We start from the raw sequence: 20,103 nt of genomic DNA, 5'->3' as shown, positions 1-20,103 counted from the left end.
GTGCGTGCGTGCGTGCGTGCGTGCGTGCGTGCGTGTGTGTGTACTTTCGATTATGTTCGTGTATTATTCTTGCCAATTTATATAATGGATAATTTAATGATTTTAAGTGCAATCATACGTATGTATACGTGTAATGTTTTTTACTGTTTTTAAACACCAGGTGGCACTATAATAAAATAATTTTCTTCTTCTTCTTCTTCTTCTGTAATGATGATTTCCCCTGATATTGTGCAGTCTGGATCAATTAGAATTGACTGAAGGGTTTGGCAATAACACTATGGTCATATAAATTCGTCTACCGTAAATAAATCAGAATTGATTAAGTAAACTATGTAACAAACTTTTCTGACAAACACTAAATACATTTTTATATTAAAAAGTGCAGAACATTGAAAAAATATTTTAATTATCTCAAGAAGTCGGCGTGAGAGTTCTGGAGACAGATGTGAGTGAGGGGCGTCCCGTATTTCTACAGCCTCGTAATAAAGGATCTGGCGAGGGAGGCTTGCCGCCAGTCTATGTAACTTAACTCTCCCCTGGGTTCACGCTTACTGGCACTTCCTTGTGGCTCCCGGCACACGGCACATAGGAGCCTTCCCCTACTCCGCACGTCTCCCGGAACCGGAAGTGACGCCATCTTGGATGAGCAGGTCACTTGACTTCCGGCAACCATATTGCCTCAGACCACAATTAATTTCCTTCTTTGCTATCTACAGTGACATGACAGCCCACCATAATTATTATCAGTCGTAGGCTGTTCTCCTGTTGCATGCTGACCAACCTGCCACTTGTCACTTAAAACGCAAACTTACGTCCAGCATCCACCACCTTGCTTTCGCAGTAACCACTGTCAACAATGCTCACCGGAAGTTTCGAGCCGAAACACACACAGCGGCCCTCAACTTGGGGTCAAATCATGGGAAGCTGGAATCAATACCTTCACAGATTGGGGCTTACAAAAAATTGACAGCAAACTACAATGTCTTATCTTTCATTTAAGCTATCACAAGTCACTCCAAAAAAATTGCCACAGGCTGAACAGCCCATTTCAACTGGGTACTATATTCTCCTATTTTCCTTCCGGTTCATGGTAAAACTTAGGGGGGATAACTGTGGTCTGAGGCCATATCGGGGCCCTCAACTACTCCAGAGGGCTCCGGAAACGTCCGGGAGCATGATACTGAATAATAAAGTGTATTCTGTATAATTGTGTTCTTGTATTAATTATAAAAAATAACATGTAGCTAGAAAAAAATTACATACACCCCTATTCTGGTGAATACGATTTCCTTTTATTCGAACTGACGTGGTGGTCGTAACTTAGTCTTTGAAGGATACAATGTAAATTTGCTTATGGAACAAAAATTATGTACATTTATAGTGTCATATGCTGTATACTATTTCATAAGTAATACTGAAAGACAGACGTTTTCAAAAGTTCATGCCTGGCCGCAGATGGTTCACTGAGTGTAAAACGTCCGGTACTATGGCGTCCAGGCAACATCAGGGAGCATCTGCATGGTGGGAACGTCCGGGAGAATGTTACTAAATAATAAAGTGTATTCTATATAATTGTGTTCTTGTATTAATTATTAAAAAAATAATAGTAGTTCGTGCAGTGTAGTAGGACAGTAGTACATGTTCTGGTGTTTCTAGATGGTTGCAGTGTGGGAATTTACCTGTTTTGTATTTCTACGTTAAATAGTAGGACCCATATCGGTCATACTAAATAACGCCCGGGGGCGTCCGGAAACGTCCGGGAGCGTCCGGGAGCGTCCGGAAGCGTCCGGGCAATGCCAGGGAGCGTCCGGGAGAATGATACTAAATAATAAAGTGTATTCTCTATAATTGTGTTCTTGTATTAATTATACTAAACTAGTGTCCAAAAGAAACGATACCACCTGTTTGCAACGACATAAAAGAAAAACTAAACAATGCAGAAGTTTAGGATTGGTGTTATGCTTTTGAGAAATCCTTTCACAACATCTGTACAAAAAATTCATTTCAATAAAATCGGTACAACCAATATGACAAGCCTTTAAAGATGGGTGGGGTCGAAAAATGAACATTTCGTTAGAGCACTGATCACAGAAACAACGGGAAATGTCACACCACACGTCTCAAAGTCAAGTCAGTAGCGGGTATGTCCACCGTGAGCATCAATACGTGCCAGAACACACCTACGGACTGATGACGTCAAACGTCTGATGACGTTGTAGAGCAGGAAACGAGACAAGAAAGTGATGATCATTTTGCCCCAGGAAGAGGTATAGTCATATTATATATCAAATGAAATCTTGAAACATATGGACTACAAAAATGCATGTCGTAATAAAAACGATGTGGACAGTTTTTTATATCAGGCATTTGAATGTAGGTAAATTTCGGTCAATTTTCTATGCTATTCCGAAATGACGGCAATACATACTTCATTGCTTGTAAATTATTTCATAGCGAGTCATTATGACTTGATGGCCACAGAATCTTTTCAAATATAGATTCTGAAGAACAACTTGTACAGTAAGTCATCCAAATAGGTATTGTACTTATATTGTACTTAAGTATCAGTGTAAGCCTGTGCGAATTCCTTAACTACTAACATGGCTTTATCCATGTAGCTATAGTTACTACACTTTATGGTATGTTATATTGTTAGACAATTTCGCGCAGTATAAACAAAGATTTTAACAGTTTCAACGAGATACCTTCACAGCGTTCACAGCGTTCGCAGCGTTCACAGCGTTCACACAAGTCCATCAGCAATGTTTGTGCATTTCTCCTGAGCCCCATAAGAACATAATTCAACACATGTCAAATTATTTTGTCTGCATGTGCATCTGGTGTGACAGATACCACGTACACAGTGGCAAACAAGGCTCTCAAGCAGCTCTGATGCAGATTGCCCTTCAAAAGAAGTTTGGTACAAGCGACATGTTCACAGTTCTTGTCCACCCAAAGTCTAAAGGACTTCCAAGGTCAGGCAGTGCTTCATGTGACTTCATCCAAATTTGTGTTTTCCACATCGCACGTTTTACGTGCTGTTCAAAGCTGGACTCACAAGGAGGAATGCAAGAGAGGTCTGTATTTTTTCTCATGCACATCCTAGCTCTCATGAGGTTGAGGTCATGGTGAATGGGTTTCATGCTTTCTTTGGGGTCATACAAATGTGCAGTAAGGCGTCTTGCAGCATTAGCAGCAGGTGTAATTTCATTCCCACCCAGGTGGTGCATCTCTGAATAGACGTCAGGGTTAGCCTTCAAAGCATTGTACACAGTCTTCTTCCCAATTCTGTAGAAGGCTGAAGTAGAGTCACACCCAGTAAGAGCATGTACTGCTGGCAGAGCTTTGCAAAAGCTGAGCTGGACCTGTCTGCATATATCATAAACGGGGATCAACCTTCGTCTGTCTGTACTTCTTGATGCCATACCACCCTCAATCCAGAGCTCACAAACGTTGGTGAGGCATGAAAAGTAATGTATGCACAGAAAGGAAAGGAAGTACATGCAATGTAGAGTTTATTTCATCATTGAGCTTCAGAGATTTGTCATTACATCACGATACGTCAGTGCTTTCTGCCTTTGACTTATCTGTACATTGAAACACAACCCTTGCCATTGAATGGAAAGTATTTTTCCCATCCACCGTTTCACAGTTAATATCCACATTGTCATCACCCTCTTGTATAAGCAATCCACCATCTGCAGGTGAGACAATGCCACTTGGTTTATAGATGCCATCTCTGATTCTGTGTAACTCTGACTCAGCGTAACTTGTCATGAACATTCTCAATTCAGAGTATCTTACACAGAATCCATAGGAGTGCAGCGCATCTATTATGCTACGAGATCCAAATTCATGGTGCATTTGAATGGCTAGACCCAAATGAAAAGGGGTTGTTGTGTTTGTTGAGGCATAAACTAAACACTCTGCAAGAGCATCTGCCTTTCGATGTATGTCATCTGACGGCGTGTATAAAACTGCTTTCAAAGCTTTTCTGTCTATCAACCATAGTACAAACTGCAACAAACTGTCAGGAACAACCATTTAGGACGCCTCTTGAGAGACTCCTCTGGAGGCTGGATAAGAGTCCTTCTTTTTGACTTCTAAAAAAAATATGTTGTGTCTCGAAATCGTGACTGCATTTCTAAGCGTTAACATTTTATTTTCCTCATTGAAAGCCTCCCCATCACCATCATCATCACCACCAAACCTTGCCAAGTGTAGCTCCCCCTTAAGTATGTGCGCTGCGTGGATTGCATCAGCCAGAGTTATGGAACTGCTGAGTAACATGTTTGGTGACCCCTTGCCAGCAATCCTCTCCACTGATATTTTGTCGCCGAAAGAGGAACAGAGTCTCGTTTTAAGTTTGTCACTTTTGTAGTTGCTGTTGTTTGTTATCTTGCTGTGATTTTTGCCATTGATAGAGCTTTTCCTTCTGTGAAAAGATCGATTTCTATCTCCTCCACTAGTTTTGCAAATACCTCATCATACACAGATTTCTCAGAAATCGTGTGATCATCGTCATTGTCATTCATATGTTGTACTTGATTGGCTGCTCTCAGAAATCGTTTCATACAAGTCTCATGATAAAAACCTTCTTTGGCAATTGAATCTTCACCTTTTAGCCCATTTCTGGTGTCCCCCGCCGTGATATTGCTGGAATATTGCTACAAGCGGCGTAAAACCATACTCACTCACTCACTTCACCTTTTATCCTCCCAATTAGACCCATGTCCCCCACTGCTATTGCTGCTGCATTTAGGTCAACAGCTCGTTCAAAAGACTGAATTGTGTGTAGTTTGTTGTTACCACACTGCTTTTTGAAGCCACAGATTAAACAAGACGACCATTTTATTGATTTGACAGATCTAGGTATGATAATGTCAGTGAATCATCATGCTTGACGTTTATGATGCGATGCAATACTTCATCTTGACGACTGTGTGCAGCTGAGACTACACTTTTTGAACCAATGATTGTTCCTAATGTGATGTCCCCGCCCCGTATTCCACAAATCAGACACTGTTCGTGTACATCATTAAAAGAGAACTTTTTTCTTACTGGTGCCTGAATTGCAAGGTTCCTTCATTAATCTGTAAATAAATCATAAGTCTTTGCCTGTGTTTTTCTTACAGAAAATATTCAACTTGCTTTCTTTGTGTTTTCTGCTATTAGAACGTGTAAACCGACAGACGACTTTGTAATCATTATTAGCGAGGAGGAAAGCAGTATTAACCTTTGGCAGTGCGGCACGGTGTACGCCGTGTCTAGGCCTAATTCATACCACTAGCACTTTTGTTTTTGGTCTTATTAAATCAGAAAAAAATATATATTACACAACGTTTGTCGTCATTACGATCATTTAGCCAAAATATTCAATTTATCCTACTATTTAATGCAGATACACATGGCAAGTGGCACGCTGCTATCAATCAAATGTATGGGTCGGCGTTTCCCGAAGCATATTCACTGTATATTTTAATAAATCTTACTAATTTGAATTTATATTCGCTACAATACCAACGTTAACTGTGTGATATGTCTTGCATGAGCAGTATTTATCTCATTAATTATTTCCTGTGACCATTGTGCGTTTGTGTTTACGTTTAGTGACAACAAGGGGGATCACTCCCAGCTGAGGATGTATGGACAACTACTTTTATATATACAGACATGTCGGCGTTTTCCGATGAATATTTTGTTCCAAATTTCTAGATTAACGTCCATGTGAAATTCATTACGACAAATTTATTTTGATTCTACATACATTAACGTTACCAAAATGCATACAAAAGGTATACCTCTTTCAGGGGCATAATAATATATGTTTCAATGGGAAATCCGGGAACGTTTGCTCGGCTATTGGGAGTGATGCGTTGCCATTCCTCGAGGAGACATCGTTCCAAGTCCTGGACGTTGACTGGAGGCACACGGCGACGTCGGATTTGCCGATCGAGGTGGTCCCATAAGTGCTCGATGGGATTCATATCCGGTGAACATGCGGGCCATGGCAAAACCTGTACGTTGGCGTTGGCAAGGAAGTTCTGTGTCAATCTTGCTGTGTGTGGCCTTGCATTGTCATGTTGGAAAAGGAGTCCACGAGGCTGTTGCTGAATAAAGAGCACCACAACAGGCCGTAGGATGTCATCAAGATAACGCTGTGCATTCAGGTTTCCACGAATTACGACAAGCATCGTTTTGACGTCACCACATATGCCACCCCAAACCATTAACCCTCCACCTCCAAACGGCCGGACCTGTTGGATACAGTTAGGCGCCAAACGTTCACCAAATCGTCGGTATACAAGCTGCCGTCCATCGTTTCTGAAGATGAGGAATCTGCTCTCATCAGAGAACATAACACGTGCCCAGTCCCGCCGTTGCCAACGTCAAACTCGCCTGGCCCAGATCAGTCTGTTGTTCCGGTGTCGAGGCGTCAGGAGCGGTCCGCGGTAGGGATGACGTGGCCGGATACCATACTGCCGTAGTCTCCTGTAGACGGTCTGTCGACTGATCCTGTGTCCCAGTGCTGTAGCCGCCGTGGACGTCGCTGTTACGGTGCGGTTCCTCAGGTGTATTACCCGGATGTAACGATCTTCACGGGGCGTGGTTACTCGTGGTCTTCCACTCCTGGGCCTGTCTGACGTCTGACCTGTCTGACGTAACCGCTGCATCAACCTGGTGATAGTGATGCGTGCGCAGCCCAACCTTCTGGCGACGTCGACGTGAGACGCTCCTTGTTGGACCATTTCAACGGCTCTCTCTCTCTCGATGGCTGTCAAACGTGGCATATCTTGTGTTTTTTTTGTTGCTGTGATATCAACGTGTCTGATCAGCCGTTTTATACAGTTTTTCTGCACGTGCAGAACATGCTAGAGTGGGAAATGTCACTTTCACGAAATTTACGTTTTTTCCCGGAAGTGATCACGTGTTCCCGGTATTTTTTATCGACTATGCTGTGTTTGGGATGTGCAATACGTATTGGCATGTTTTCATACTAGACAATTCACTTAGTAAAAAACAATTTTGAAAATAAGTTTGTATCGTTTCTTTTGGACACTAGTTTAGATAACATACAGCTGGAAAAAACATTACATACACCCCTATTCTTTTTAAATGGTGAATCTGCAAAGCAAATACGATTTGATGTTATTCCATCTGACGAGGTATTCGTAACGTGGGCTTTGAAGGATACAATCTAAATTTGCTTTGGGAACAAAAATATAATGTTCTTTTATGGTGTCATATTCTGTATACTATTCCATAACTAATACTGAAAGACAGACGTTTTCAATGGTTCATGCGTGGCCCCAGATGGCTTACTGGGTGTAAAACGTCCGGTACTATAGCGTCCGGGCAACGCCGGAGAGCATCTGGTGAGAGCGTCTGACTGACTGACTGATATAGAAGATTTAACGTGCGCTTTCCGACTGCAGCGTATTTCGCACACGGGCCTGGCCAGGCCATTTAGTGTATTCCGAGAAGGGTGAAAGTGGTGTGTGCAACCCAAGAGGGGGCTTTTAGGGGTTGCTTATATCGATTTTTTTGAAATTCAAAAATTTGGAATAAATGCCGAGGTGGGTGGAGGAGGGAACTAAGGGAGCCGGGTGAGGTGGGTGTTTGTATGTTTATTGGATTTTGGATTGGTAGATTAATTAGTTTTTAGATGCGCTTAATTAGGCCTGTTTTGATTAGGAATACGCCTAGGGCCTTGAAGTTTTCTAGTTTATTTTGAGGGTTTAGTATATCATCTAGAGTAGGAACCTTATTTAGATTGAGGTTGGTTTGTAGTGTGGTTCTGTGTGTTTGGTAGTGGGTGCAGTGGATGAGTGCGTGTTCTGTGGTTTCGGGTTGTTTGCAGTGGGGGCAGTTGCCCGTGGTGTGTCTTTTAAGTTGTTTTAGGTGGTTATTTAGGTTCGTGTGTCCTGTTTGGAGTTTTGTAATTAATCTGTCAATTTTTTTAGAGGGGTGTAGGATTTTAGGTTTGGCTAGTGGTTTTCTGAGCACTTTTTTGATTTGGCTATTTGAGTTTTGATATTGATTATGCCATTTTTTGGTTATTTTTTGTTTGTTTACACTTTTAATTTCTGATTTTGAGATGGGTAGGTTTAGGCTTATTTCTGGTATTTTGAGAGATAATTTAGCTGCTTTATCGGCGTTTTCGTTGCCGTAAATTCCTACGTGGGCGGGGATCCACAAGAAGGTTATTTGTTTGCCTGCTTTTGTTAGGTCGTTGGAGCTTTTAAGTATTTGGTTTATTAATTTAGGTCGTTTTTTGGTATTTTTGTTTTGGAGGGCTTGTAGCCCACTAAGCGAGTCAGTGAGAATTAGGATTTTTTTGTTGTTTTTTGATTGTTGGTTATGCAGGGCTGAGGCCATGCCCATAAGTTCAGCCGTGAATATAGATTGGTTGTTAGGGAGTCGGTAAGATTGTGTGGATATAACTGGTTGTGTGGTATGGACTCCGAAACCTGTGTGGTTGGAGATCGGGTCTGAAGATCCGTCAGTGTATATGTGACACCAATTTGGCCAATTTTCGTGTATGTAAGAAAGTGTGGTGGTTTTAGCTATGTTTGGGTCGGTTTGTTTATTTATTTGGTTAGTTAGCGTTGTGTCTATTTGGGGTATTTTGAGTTTAGGGGTGAAGATATTTGATTTTTTGCAGTTTTGTTTAAGATTTTGAGTTTGGTGTTCATTGAGGTAGTTAGTTATTCTTTGGGATATTGGGGTGAGTAAGGGGTGTTTGCGAGCTAGAGCTTGGTTTCTTGGGCTAATGTTTTGGTTAATTAGGTTTTCGATGAGAGGGTTTGTTTGGGACGCGGCCCAGAAATTAAGGCTTAGATGTTCCCTGCGTAGATTTAGTGGCATTTCTCCTGTTAGGGCCTGAAGTGAGGTGTAGGAGGTGCCATGTTGGGTGCGTGTAATTAGTTTAAGGGCTTGGTATTGTATTGAGTCAAGTTTTTTAGATAGAGAGTTGTTTAGGGTATTGTATATGGCGCAGCCGTAGTCTAGTTTTGATCTAATTAGTGTTGTATATAGTGAGAGGAGGGTATCTTTGGAGGCTCCCCAGTTAGAGCCGGTGAGACATCTTAATGTGTTAAGGTCTTTGCTGCATCTTGTTTTTAGGTTTTGGACGTGAGCCTCCCAGGTGAGGTGTTGATCGAAAATAAGTCCTAAGAATTTGGTTTGTTTTTGGAATTTGATTGTTTGGTTGTTTAGCTGGAGGATTGGGTAGGCAGGTTTCATGTTTTTATGTTTGAAAACTATTCCTGTTGTTTTATCTGAGTTAAGGGAGAAGCCCCATTTGTCTGCCCATTGTTGTATTTTATTTAGAGATTTTTGGATTAAGTTTTCTGCCATTTTAATGCTTTTAGTGCGGATCCATAGGGCTCCATCATCCGCGAATTTTGAAGTGTTTAGTTTAGGGGATAAGCCCTCGAATAGATCATTTATCATTATATTGAAGAGGGTTGGGCTGAGAATGCTGCCCTGGGGAGTGCCATTTTCTAGGGGACACTGGTCCGATAGCGTATGGTCTATACCCACGGTAATTTTGCGATTGTTTAGGAAATCTTGGATGAAGTTTATTATTTGGCCTTTTAGTCCTATTTTTTTTAGTTTTTGTATTAGCCCGTGGTGCCATACCATATCGAAAGCTTTAGAGAAGTCGAGGAATATGCCTATGGTGTATTGCTTGTTTAGCTGTCCTGTTTTTATATCCTGTTCTAGTCGGGCAAGGTTATCGAGAGTTGATCGGCCAGGAGTGAAGCCGCTTTGGTCGGGGTTTATGATGTTGTTTTGGTCTAGGTAGTGCTGTAGCCTATTTTTAGTCATAAGTTCCATTATTTTGCAGAGATTTGAGGTTAGGGATATGGGCCTATAGGAGTTTGCCTGATCTGCTGGTTTATTTGGTTTAGGTATTGGGATTACTAGAGCTTCCTTCCATGAGGATGGGACCTGTCCGTTTAGGTAAACTAGGTTGTATAGTTTAAGTAAAGTTTGGAGTAGTTTGGTAGGTAAGTGTTTGATTATTTGGTAAGAGGTGAGGTCTAGGCCAGGGGCTGTTCCTTTTTTTCTATTGTTTAGTACGTGATTTAGTTCTTCTATGGTGTAAGGTTGATTTATTTCTAGGTTGTCTTGTCTGATTTCTTTGGAGAATTTTATTTCTTTATTTAGTTTATCTTGGAATTTCTTACTGAAGTTACTGTTGCTACTAACTTTAGAGAAGTGTTTGGCTAGGTTGTTGGCCTTTTGGGTGGGGTTTGTTGAGTTGTTTATATTGGGGCTTTTTTTGTGCCGTTTGATGCCTCGGATGGCGTGAATTTTGCGCCACACCTTCCTAGCGTCCGGGAGAATGATACTAAATAATAGAGTGTATTCTCTATAATTGTGTTCTTGTATTAATTATACTAAATAACATACAGCTGGAAAAAACATTACATACACCCCTATTCTTTTTAAATGGTGAATCTGCAAAGCAAATACGATTTGATGTTATTCGAACTGACGAGGTATTCGTAACGTGGGTCATCTCCATGTTTCTCTAGGAATTGTTGTAATAACATTAAGTGGGTCAATTCTCACATCTCATGTAATCTCTACGTTTCTCTAGGAACTGTTATTATAACATTAAGACGGTCGATTCTCACATCTCATGTCATCTCCACGTTTCTCTAGGAATTGTTGTTATAACATTAAGGGGGTCAATTCTCACATCTCATGTCATCTCTACGTCAGAAACACGTACAACATAAATAGTTCTATTCTAAACTTATCTCGGCTTGGACACTCGCCCCGCGAACACGTCCTCCTGAGCTCTCAAAACTACAAGTCGACTATGAGAGACCTCTCTAAGTCACTACCGAGGGAGCTTGTCTCCATCCTGGAGCCCCTACTGGCTTACCGGGTTGGGGACTACTCCCTCAGGACTTCTTATAAGTCCAAAACCTCCACCATCTCCATCATCTTTGACTTAGGTCAAAAGAAGAGGCCTCTGGTCAAAGCCCCGGCCAAGACCAAGCCCAAGGAGAAACCCGCCCCGGCCCCTGCCCCTGCTGCATCACTCCCGGTGATGAGGAAAAAGCCGCCCAAGGTAAAGAAGACCCCTCCAGTCTCCAACATGGAGATCGAGGAAAGTCTTCCTACCACCCCTCCACCCCCAACAGCAGCACTGGAGCTCGCTCCCCTCGAATCCAGGGGGGAGGAGCCCTTCTGCTCGCCCGAGGGGGACAGGACACGGGAGGAAGAAGAGAAAGAGGAGAAGCATATTCTCCCCAGACGCTTCACCAATCCCAGCTACTCCTACCACCCAGTCCATAGAGTGTCAGACCGCCGACCCTCCAGGCCCTACACTCAATGACAGCCACACCCAGACCGCCACACCACCAGTCCCCCCTCTCTGAGACAGCCACACCCAGACCAACCCAGTCAAGGTGCCAAAGGAGAAGCCAGAGGACGCGCGGATCATACTTACCCGGGAAGCGGCTAAAGTCATGGACTCTAACAAGCACCTGCCTCCACCCGCCTCCGGGAAACCAACCAACCGGATCCACCCTAGCAGCCGCCCCCAACCAGCCATGGTTATGGTCCAGTCCATAGAGGGCGAACGCTTTGAGCATGAGATCCACAGTTTCCAGGACCTCAAGGACTTCCTGGAAAACAGCGATGTTGTTTTCAACAACAACTTCGTCAAGGCCATGGCGGCTCGACTAGTTGACGGTCTCTTTCCAGGCCTCAGCCGAGAAGAGTACAACATCGCCACCACGCTCCTCTCCGGCCAGCTGAGGTAATCTCCTCTGGTCGCCACACACGCTCGCCCGCCGACGCCATGCCTTCCCACGCTTGACCCCTTCCCCACCAACCCACGCCCAAACTTTTCCATATTATTGAGTATTTTTTTACCACCCACTCCCACCCAGCCAAACCCCCCCCCCCCCCCCCCCCCCGCAGCTTTATTAGATTAGGTCTGTAAAAGTTACATTTTTTTGGGTCGCACTTCTTTATTTATTCATTACGCTTTTTTCCTCCCAATAGTATAAAGTGTTCCCCCGTGTGCGAAATACGCTATTAGTCGGAAAGCGCACGTTAAATCTCCTAGTGTCACTCACTCACTCACTTATATCTAAACCTATAACCTATATCTAAACTCAAATAGCCAAATCAAAAAGTGCTCAGCAAACCACTAACTAAACTAAAAATTCTCCATCCATCCCAAAAAATCGACAGAGTAATCACTAAACTCCAAACAGGACACACCAACCTAAATAACCACCTAAAAAAATTTAAAAAACACACTACAGGTAACTGCCCACACTGCAAACAACCAGAAACCCCAGAACACGCACTCATCCACTGCACACACTAACTACCCAACACATCGAACCGCATTACAAACCACCCTCAATCTAAACAAGGCTCTAACTCTAGAAGCAATACTAAACCCACAAAATAAACTAGAAAACTTCAAGGCCTTAGGCGTATTCTTAATAAAAACGGAACTAATAAAACGCATCTAAAAACACAATAACCTACCAAATCAAAATCACATAAACAAACAAACATCCACCATACCCAGCTCCCTTAGTTTTCCTCCCCAATCCCATCGGCATCTATTTCAAATCTCAATTCCCAAATTCTATATAAGCAACCCCTAAAACCCCCCTCTTGGGTTGCACAGACCACTTTCGCCCCTTTCGGAAACACATTAAATGGCCTGGCCGGGCCCGTGTGCGAAATACGCATCAGTCGGAAAGCGCACGTTAAATCTCCAAAGTAAGTAAGTAAGTAAGTACTTACTGTAGCATTACAATCTGAAATTGCTATCAGAGAGAGTAATAATTCGAAATCATGGAATTTCGTAGAAACCGAAAACCTCGACAATGGGATTGTTTCGTTGTGGAAGAGAAATCCACCAGGACAATCAGCAACCCTTGCCGGGTGTGCAACCGTGGTTGTCGTAAGGGCGTGTTTTGTGAGCAGTGCAAGGCATGGCACCACCCTAAGTGCGAGGGACTCACAGATAAGAAGTTCGAAGAATTGTCTGCCAGCAGTGGGGAGTATTGCTGTACATCGAGCAGATGCAACTACAGTGCTGTACAGGACAAACTTGAGGAAGCTGCATCCCTCGGTAAGTGAAAACCCCGACTCTTTGCCCTTTTTTGTTGTTGATTTAGATCTACACTGCGATAAACTAGTTAGTTTTTAATTTAGATGTTAGTTTTGGAATACAGTTTTACATGGAAAGTATTTTATGACATTGTCGAAGAGAATCAAGCAATACGCAATTCATCAAACCACCAATTTGTTATAATAACATTAATTAATGGTGTCGATTAATCAATCCAATTACTGCCACTGCTCACTACTTAGTATATACTAACCCTTTTGAACACAATCTGCAATCGCCTAAACTTGAGTTTTTTTTGTTATTTTAAAGGTATTGAGAGTCTCATTACGGAAGTCCAAGCCCTGGTTTCCAATTTGCCTGAACTGACTGTAAATAACAAACCGAACAGCGTGACCACAAATGCTATTGATGATATTGCTGCGTCAATTATTCAACAGTACGGTGGTAAGATGCCGGAGAGTCCACTGAAGGTGACAGGAAACGGGAACTGTCTGTTCAACGCTGTCAGTATTGGTGTCTTTGGGTCAGAAATCAGAGCCACAGAACTGCGAGTGAGGACATGTATCGAAATGACACTGAATGCTCCTTACTACACTGAATTATCAGACAACAGGCGTCTGTCTCTTGTCAGTACAGACTACACAAGCGCTACCCTGGAATGTGCAAAGGATAAGTCACACTCATCCGCTTGGACTATGCACGCTGTGGCTTCTGTTGTTGGAAGAAACATTATCTCGTGTTATCCCCCAATCAATGGCATGATGGATCAGTCTCTTGCTGTCGGTTATAACAGGTAACAATATAACATTAACACTTAAGAGCTATTATTACGACAAAACCAATAAATAAATAGATAATATAACAACTAATTAAGAGGCTTGGATAGGATCATCGATCGTAGTCATTTTAAAAAACTTCAACAGGCGATGAATACTTTACACATTGCCCTTGAAGAGATGACATGTGCATAACTGTAACATTCCAATGAGATCATATTATATGTCATTCTGTTATATTCCTTATCTTTTCTTGAAAGTATTATATTTCACTTATGTCCCAGATCAGTAACTGCCTCTTAGATCAATGCGACGGTAGCAGTGGTGAAACTCTGCGACTCGATGCGACAGAGACCAGGGACACTGTCATCACCATCTCGCCTACACCATTAGTGAGGCCTCCTAAAACTGTAAGTGCTGATTCTGATGTTAATTTAAACTGTAACATTTGAGATCAGAGGTGAGATATGGTTAGTTATTTTTCGACCAAAATATTTAATGGTCATTATCTCTTTGCAGGTGAAGCGTAAAGAACATTTCCAAAAGAAGAAGAAGCCTCGTCACGACGACAAGACACAAACCGCCTCAACACCTAAGAAAAACGTATGTCACTCATATACATGTATTAGCTGTATGTCCAGTGAAACCATATATTTATGCTATATACTAATTGCTACATATCGGATACGTCTTGTAAGTTTTATCAATATACTGTTTGTTAGCAGATGAAGCCAGAAACGTCTTCTCCGGTATTCAGCGAAATCCCGATTGACATGGATATCAGCCAAATAAAGGTACCATGATCTTACAAATTATTATGTCAAAATGTTGATTAGATAATGAAGAGTACGCCAACTATTGTCTTAATATGAATTAAGTTGCCTCCTAGGCGTGTATAGACAAACCATCGAATGACAAGATTATTCACTTTACAGGACGTGAACTGTTCCGGTGCTGCCGCTCCTGCAGATGAAACGATGGACCTTGATCTGACGTCACTCGACGTAAGCATCTCTTTCATCCAGTTTCGATATTATATAAAAAAGTGACGAGTTCTCTCTCTATATATAGAGAGAATTCGTCTCTTTTTGCTTTTCAATACGAGTCTACGATAATGTCTTAGACGAGGTTCATATTTCACGTTCATATTAACACTTGTGACGACTTTATTTATAATATAACTTTTCTATTTAAATTTAATTCGCACCCGTGAAGATCCGGGTTAGAATAGGTCTTCAGCAACCCATGCTTGCCGTAAAAGGCGACTATGCTTGTGGTAAGATGCGACTAACGGGATCGGGTGGCCAATTTCGCTGACTTGGTTTAAGTATGTCATCGATCCCAATTGCATGGATCGATGCTCATGATATGTATCACTGGATTGTCTGGTCATACGTACGTGTGGCTTATGTCAGGGATATCTCTCTCATGTATATGATGTGATTGTTTCAGCATACAGCCAACGATACATCAGTCGAGATAATAGCACCTCCTGTGTCCACCATGGAGGATTCATCTCTCACTCCAAGTAATGATGAGCTGTCCCTACAGGATTCATCACCAAGTGTCCGTGGTTCCCTATCCAACAGTTGAGGGTTCATGGACGTACCGGAGTCGTTTCAGACAATAATCAATGCGAAAGACATTCAGTCAGAGATTCCTGTAGGAATAAAAGAAAACGAAACATTTATCTGTGACAACTCTCAGAATATATCCCGCAGATCGATGTCTCGTCGAAGTAAATTTGTAGATGATTGTGGTGTGTGTGGGGAAAGGGGTCGAAAAAAGAAACATTTTTATCATTTTGTCAATGGCAAATTTACATACTTAGAGCAAAAGGAAGGACTGTATTGTGTAATGAAAAAAAGTATGAGAGTACCGATGGCAATTCAGCCGCCAAATAGCGAAGCCCTAATTGGTAAACGCTATTATAACAAACTGAAACGATGTGCAGACTATCATAAGCGGGTGACTTGGATTGAACAGTTCCCCACCGGCCACACTCCTGTTCATCCACAAGTAGCTATTGTCGAATAGACTGGCAAGTTTCCCGAGGTAGGCCTATTTCTTGTGTGTAAAGGTTGCAAATCTCTGTAATAATATCAAGAATGAAATATAAATCTAAATATTCTAAATAGTAGTCTTCCAGTCAATAATTGCTCAAATGCGCTTCTGTTTTCCCCCGATCAAACGATCTGTATGCGTTCATTGTCGTCAGTCTGAACTCCCTCGGAATTTTAGAATCCAAGCTGTATACTCATGCAGCTGAGAGTTAATACTTTTTTTCAATTATGTTTTATTTTAATTTTACAGTCCTGTGCCATTCACGGATATTCAAAAAAGTCTACCGCCGAGTTTGTGAGGACGCCCGACACTGTCATCGAGCAGATAAGAGAAGAGGTGAAGACACAACCAGCACGAGATGTGTACAATAAGCACCTGCAGCAGGGAGAACAATTAGCTGCCAGAGATCTAAAACAAGTACAAAATTTAAAACAGTCAGTGAGAAAAGACAAGGGCACCAAGCGGCAGAACACTGCAGATGACCTTATCAGCATCATTAACTTGATTCACACCAACGAGTTCATTCAAGAGATTATTCAGTGTAAAGGAAAACCGCCGTCAGTAATTTTATACACACATGATCAAATTAAGGAATTAAAACAGTTCTGTACAAGTGTTAGAAAAACCGGTTGTAGTTGGAGTTGACAGGACGTTCAATTTAGGAGCATGTTTTGTGACTTTATTAGTGTTTCAACATCCGAACTTACACAGAAAAGGTACAGAGACCCATCCAATAATGCTAGCCCCCCTTTATCTTCACTGGGATGGGTCATACCTAACATATCACAGATTTTTTTCACATATCCAGGCACTTCTAGATTCTAATCTTGGGGGGACTCAGACACAAGGGAAACAACTGGTAATTGGATCTGATGAAGAAAGGGGCTTGATTAAGGCCCTCCGAAACTGTTTCCCCGCTTCCACACACATTTTATGTGAACGGCACATAGAACAAAATATATAAGGACACCTTCGACATCAGGCTGGCGCTTCAGATCAGCAGATACGACTCATTCATCAGAAGATTTTTGGACCCTCCGGACTGGTGAATAGCCATGACTCCTATCAGTTCGAACTAAATCAAATGGAACTAGAAGACATTGTTTCAACAACTGTTCCCGATTCCTCTTCCTACCTTTCTAAAGTCATTAAAACTATAAAAACTGACATTTTCCTGCCTTCAAAAGAAAGACCAAAAGCAGTTCCGTTACATTGGACTAATAATGCCTGTGAGAGCATGAACAACATCATCAAATTAAGTACCAATTGGAAATCATTGAAAATCCCGGATTTAACTGACAAACTTCACACAATTGTAAAAATCCAGTATGCTGACATGCGCCGTGCCCTCTATGGCCAAGGCAACTACAACTGACACCGTGGATGGAAGGCTTTAAATTGTTTAATGCCTGCTGGACATCAAAAAGCCAACAGGAGAAAGACAGACATTTTCGGAAGTTCCTGCGTGGCCCCAGATGTCAAAAAAGCATTACTGTTTCGTCGGATGGTCGCCTCAACATTCCCAAGACACCACAGACAGCCCGAAAACCAGAACAACGAAAGAGGATTAAAACAGCAAAGACGTTCACTTTCTAAGAAAGTAGTATTTTCAACAAAATAATTCATGTACTGTAGGAAAGTAGGATAGAGAGATATGATGAACATTGATTATTATTTATTAAACATCTTATGTATTGTAAATAGGTACGCGGGTTAGAATTGGTCTTCAGCAACCCATGCTTGCCGTAAGAGGCGGCTATACTTGTGGTAAGAGTCGACTAACAGGATCGGGTGGTTAGGCTCGCTGACTTGGCTTTGATGCATGTCTTCGTATCCCAATTGCGTGGAGCGATGCTCATGCTGTCAATCACTGGATTGTCTGGTCCAGACTCGATTATTTACAGACCGCCGTCATATAGCTGGAATATTGCTGACTGTGACGCTAAACAAACAAACAAACATTTTTTACATTGTCTGTTTTTACTTTGACGTCCGCCTTGTTGGATAAAGAACAAAACCTTTACGGCCAATTAAATATTTTTTACCCTGTTACTTGTACTCATTTTGGTTTGTTTTTATTTTTTTTCTATTTATTTGTACGCCAGTTGATATTCTCACGATCTTACCAAACTGAGAAAGACATGTTTTATTGACTGCACTGTATTTTTAAATTCCCGGACGTCTGATGAAACCTCCCGGACGTTTCCGGACGTCTGATGAAACATCCCGGACGTTTCCGGACGTTCCCGGGCGTCCCCGGACGTTAAATAGTAGGACCCCTTTATTTTATGGAGATATGAGTTTAGTTTTGTGTCACCTTTTTGTAGTTTAGTTATTTCACTGTCAATATGTTTGGATTTAGGCCTATGATGAGTCTTTACTTTACGTTTGTAAATGTTTTCGACTTAAGATGAAATATTTCGCGCGAACCCAGCCGGAAGTTGTCCAACACGTGTATTTGTTGTTGGTGGTCAAGACAATTATAATGGCGAGGGGCAAAGTAGGAATTCTTGCTAAATCAAAGGTGGGTAAACTTCGGCTAAACTTCTTTGCTTATTTTTTACCAGACATGCCAGTTTCCATTTGGTGCAACAGCATCTTTGAACAGTCAATGTCTCTTTTGCAACAATGATATTTATCGGGGCGCAGGAGACTGCCACTTGTGGCCGCTCTCGCTTCACAAAAGCCTATATCTCAGGTTAAGACTTTCACCCGTATCCCAGCCTAAAAAATATTTATTTTACTTAGAAGGAAAGATTAACAAACAATGATGTTTTGTGGGATATAATGGGTAGAGTGTGGATGATGCAGTCGGAGGTACTGTATCTACTCTAGGTTCCATTTTCTACCAGGGTTCGATCTGTAGATGGTTGGAACTACACCGTAATCTAGCCAGAGCATGTCCAAATTTCTCTTGTGGTAACGTTGTAATAAATATTTCCAGGTAGTTATATGATTTTGAGCTGCCTGAAAGAGTTGTATGCCAGTCTTGTTCATATGAAGATTTTAATCAACATAGAAATTCATTTATTACTTGCCCGTGAAGAGATCACCCGTTTAATAAACATACAGCTGTATTACACATTGTGTAATACCAAAACGTTTGCTTTTGTACTCTCGGAACATGTTTCAGGAACAAATATTGAAAGCTCTCAACATCCCTTGGCTTATTCAACGACATTGTGTGTGGAGTTGATAGATCACTGAGAGGATCTTATGCACACTCGATGACCCCAGCAACCTTGTTGCTAGGCTGACTTCACATGGCATTGTTTCGCTGATGGATCTTGCAACAAAATTCCACAAATTACGTCATCGGTTATTGTGATGTTATTGTAAACTTTGAGGTGCAAGGCCCGTTCCACAAGGCGATCGTATTGTAGCGCAACGACAGTCGTTAGTCTGTTCAAGTATGTGAGTTGTGATAGTCTTAGCCCTATGATAATTTTGTGAATTCTAAAGGTGGACCGTTGTATGGTATTAAATTCATACGTTTCAAATTTTGACGTGTTTGAAGTATTTATTCTGTTAAACTCAGTTGGACTATGCCGTGGATAGTGTAGGTGTCAGCCTATTCATACTCAACAGTATAATTCTGAAAACGTTATAAATGGCAAGTAATAAATAAAATACTAAACTCGCTCCTGTTTAAAACCAATTTTATGAAACTCGTGAATAGTTGTGGTATCTGACTCGCTTTTGCTCATCAGATACCACAACTATTCACTCGTTTCATAAAATTGGTATTACACAGGAGCTCGTTTAGTATTCTATATTTATAAACATGGGGATATTCGTAATGTATTGATGCTCCCACACAAGGCCAAAACCTTTTAGCTGAATAATGCTTCTAATTTTTGAAGCCCAGTTAATTTTACTAATTTTGAGCACCTCAAGTTGCATGTTATAACATTTTTTGACATATCGCAAGTCTGGCATTTTCAAAATATTACACCAATATATAACAGCTCTTTTATACGCATAAATATACAGCGGATGATGTCCACATTCACCACTCACAACATAATTTGAGGTTGAGTTTCGAACTCCTAAAAATCGTTTACAAGCAATCATATGTATGCTCTCAATTTCCTTACAAATGTCAGGACTCAAGCAACATATTTTGACCCATATAAC

General features: G+C 41.6%; 1 protein-coding gene and 1 long non-coding RNA gene across 5 annotated transcripts in view; both read left to right on the top strand.

Annotated features, from left to right (window-relative positions):
* Nucleotides 1–14,640: 14,640 nt before the first annotated feature.
* Nucleotides 14,641–15,480, top strand: LOC125375978. The gene is made up of 3 exons (XR_007218868.1): nt 14,641–14,696; nt 14,838–14,906; nt 15,355–15,480. It is a non-coding gene; the product is annotated as an uncharacterized LOC125375978 (long non-coding RNA).
* Nucleotides 15,481–18,245: 2,765 nt separating this feature from the next.
* LOC124115528 (nucleolin-like) overlaps nt 18,246–20,103 on the top strand; it is a 411,866-nt gene continuing 410,008 nt past the window's right edge. For 2 of the 4 annotated variants that reach the window (XM_046476553.2, XM_046476552.2), the window contains exon 1: nt 18,253–18,490. In XM_046476553.2, the coding sequence (XP_046332509.1) occupies nt 18,377–18,490 (114 nt within the window). In that variant the 5' untranslated portion in view covers nt 18,253–18,376. Of the gene's footprint in view, nt 18,491–20,103 lie in introns of all 4 variants that reach the window. The other 2 variants (XM_046476554.2, XM_048387093.1) reach the window with 2 other exon arrangements.

Source organism: Haliotis rufescens, unplaced genomic scaffold (assembly GCF_023055435.1).
Source record: "Haliotis rufescens isolate VD_foot unplaced genomic scaffold, xgHalRufe1.0.p SCAF_65, whole genome shotgun sequence".
Classification (NCBI taxonomy): domain Eukaryota; kingdom Metazoa; phylum Mollusca; class Gastropoda; order Lepetellida; family Haliotidae; genus Haliotis; species Haliotis rufescens.
The sequence above is the reverse complement of the archived record's forward strand: the minus strand, read 5'-3'. Positions and strand labels throughout refer to the sequence as shown.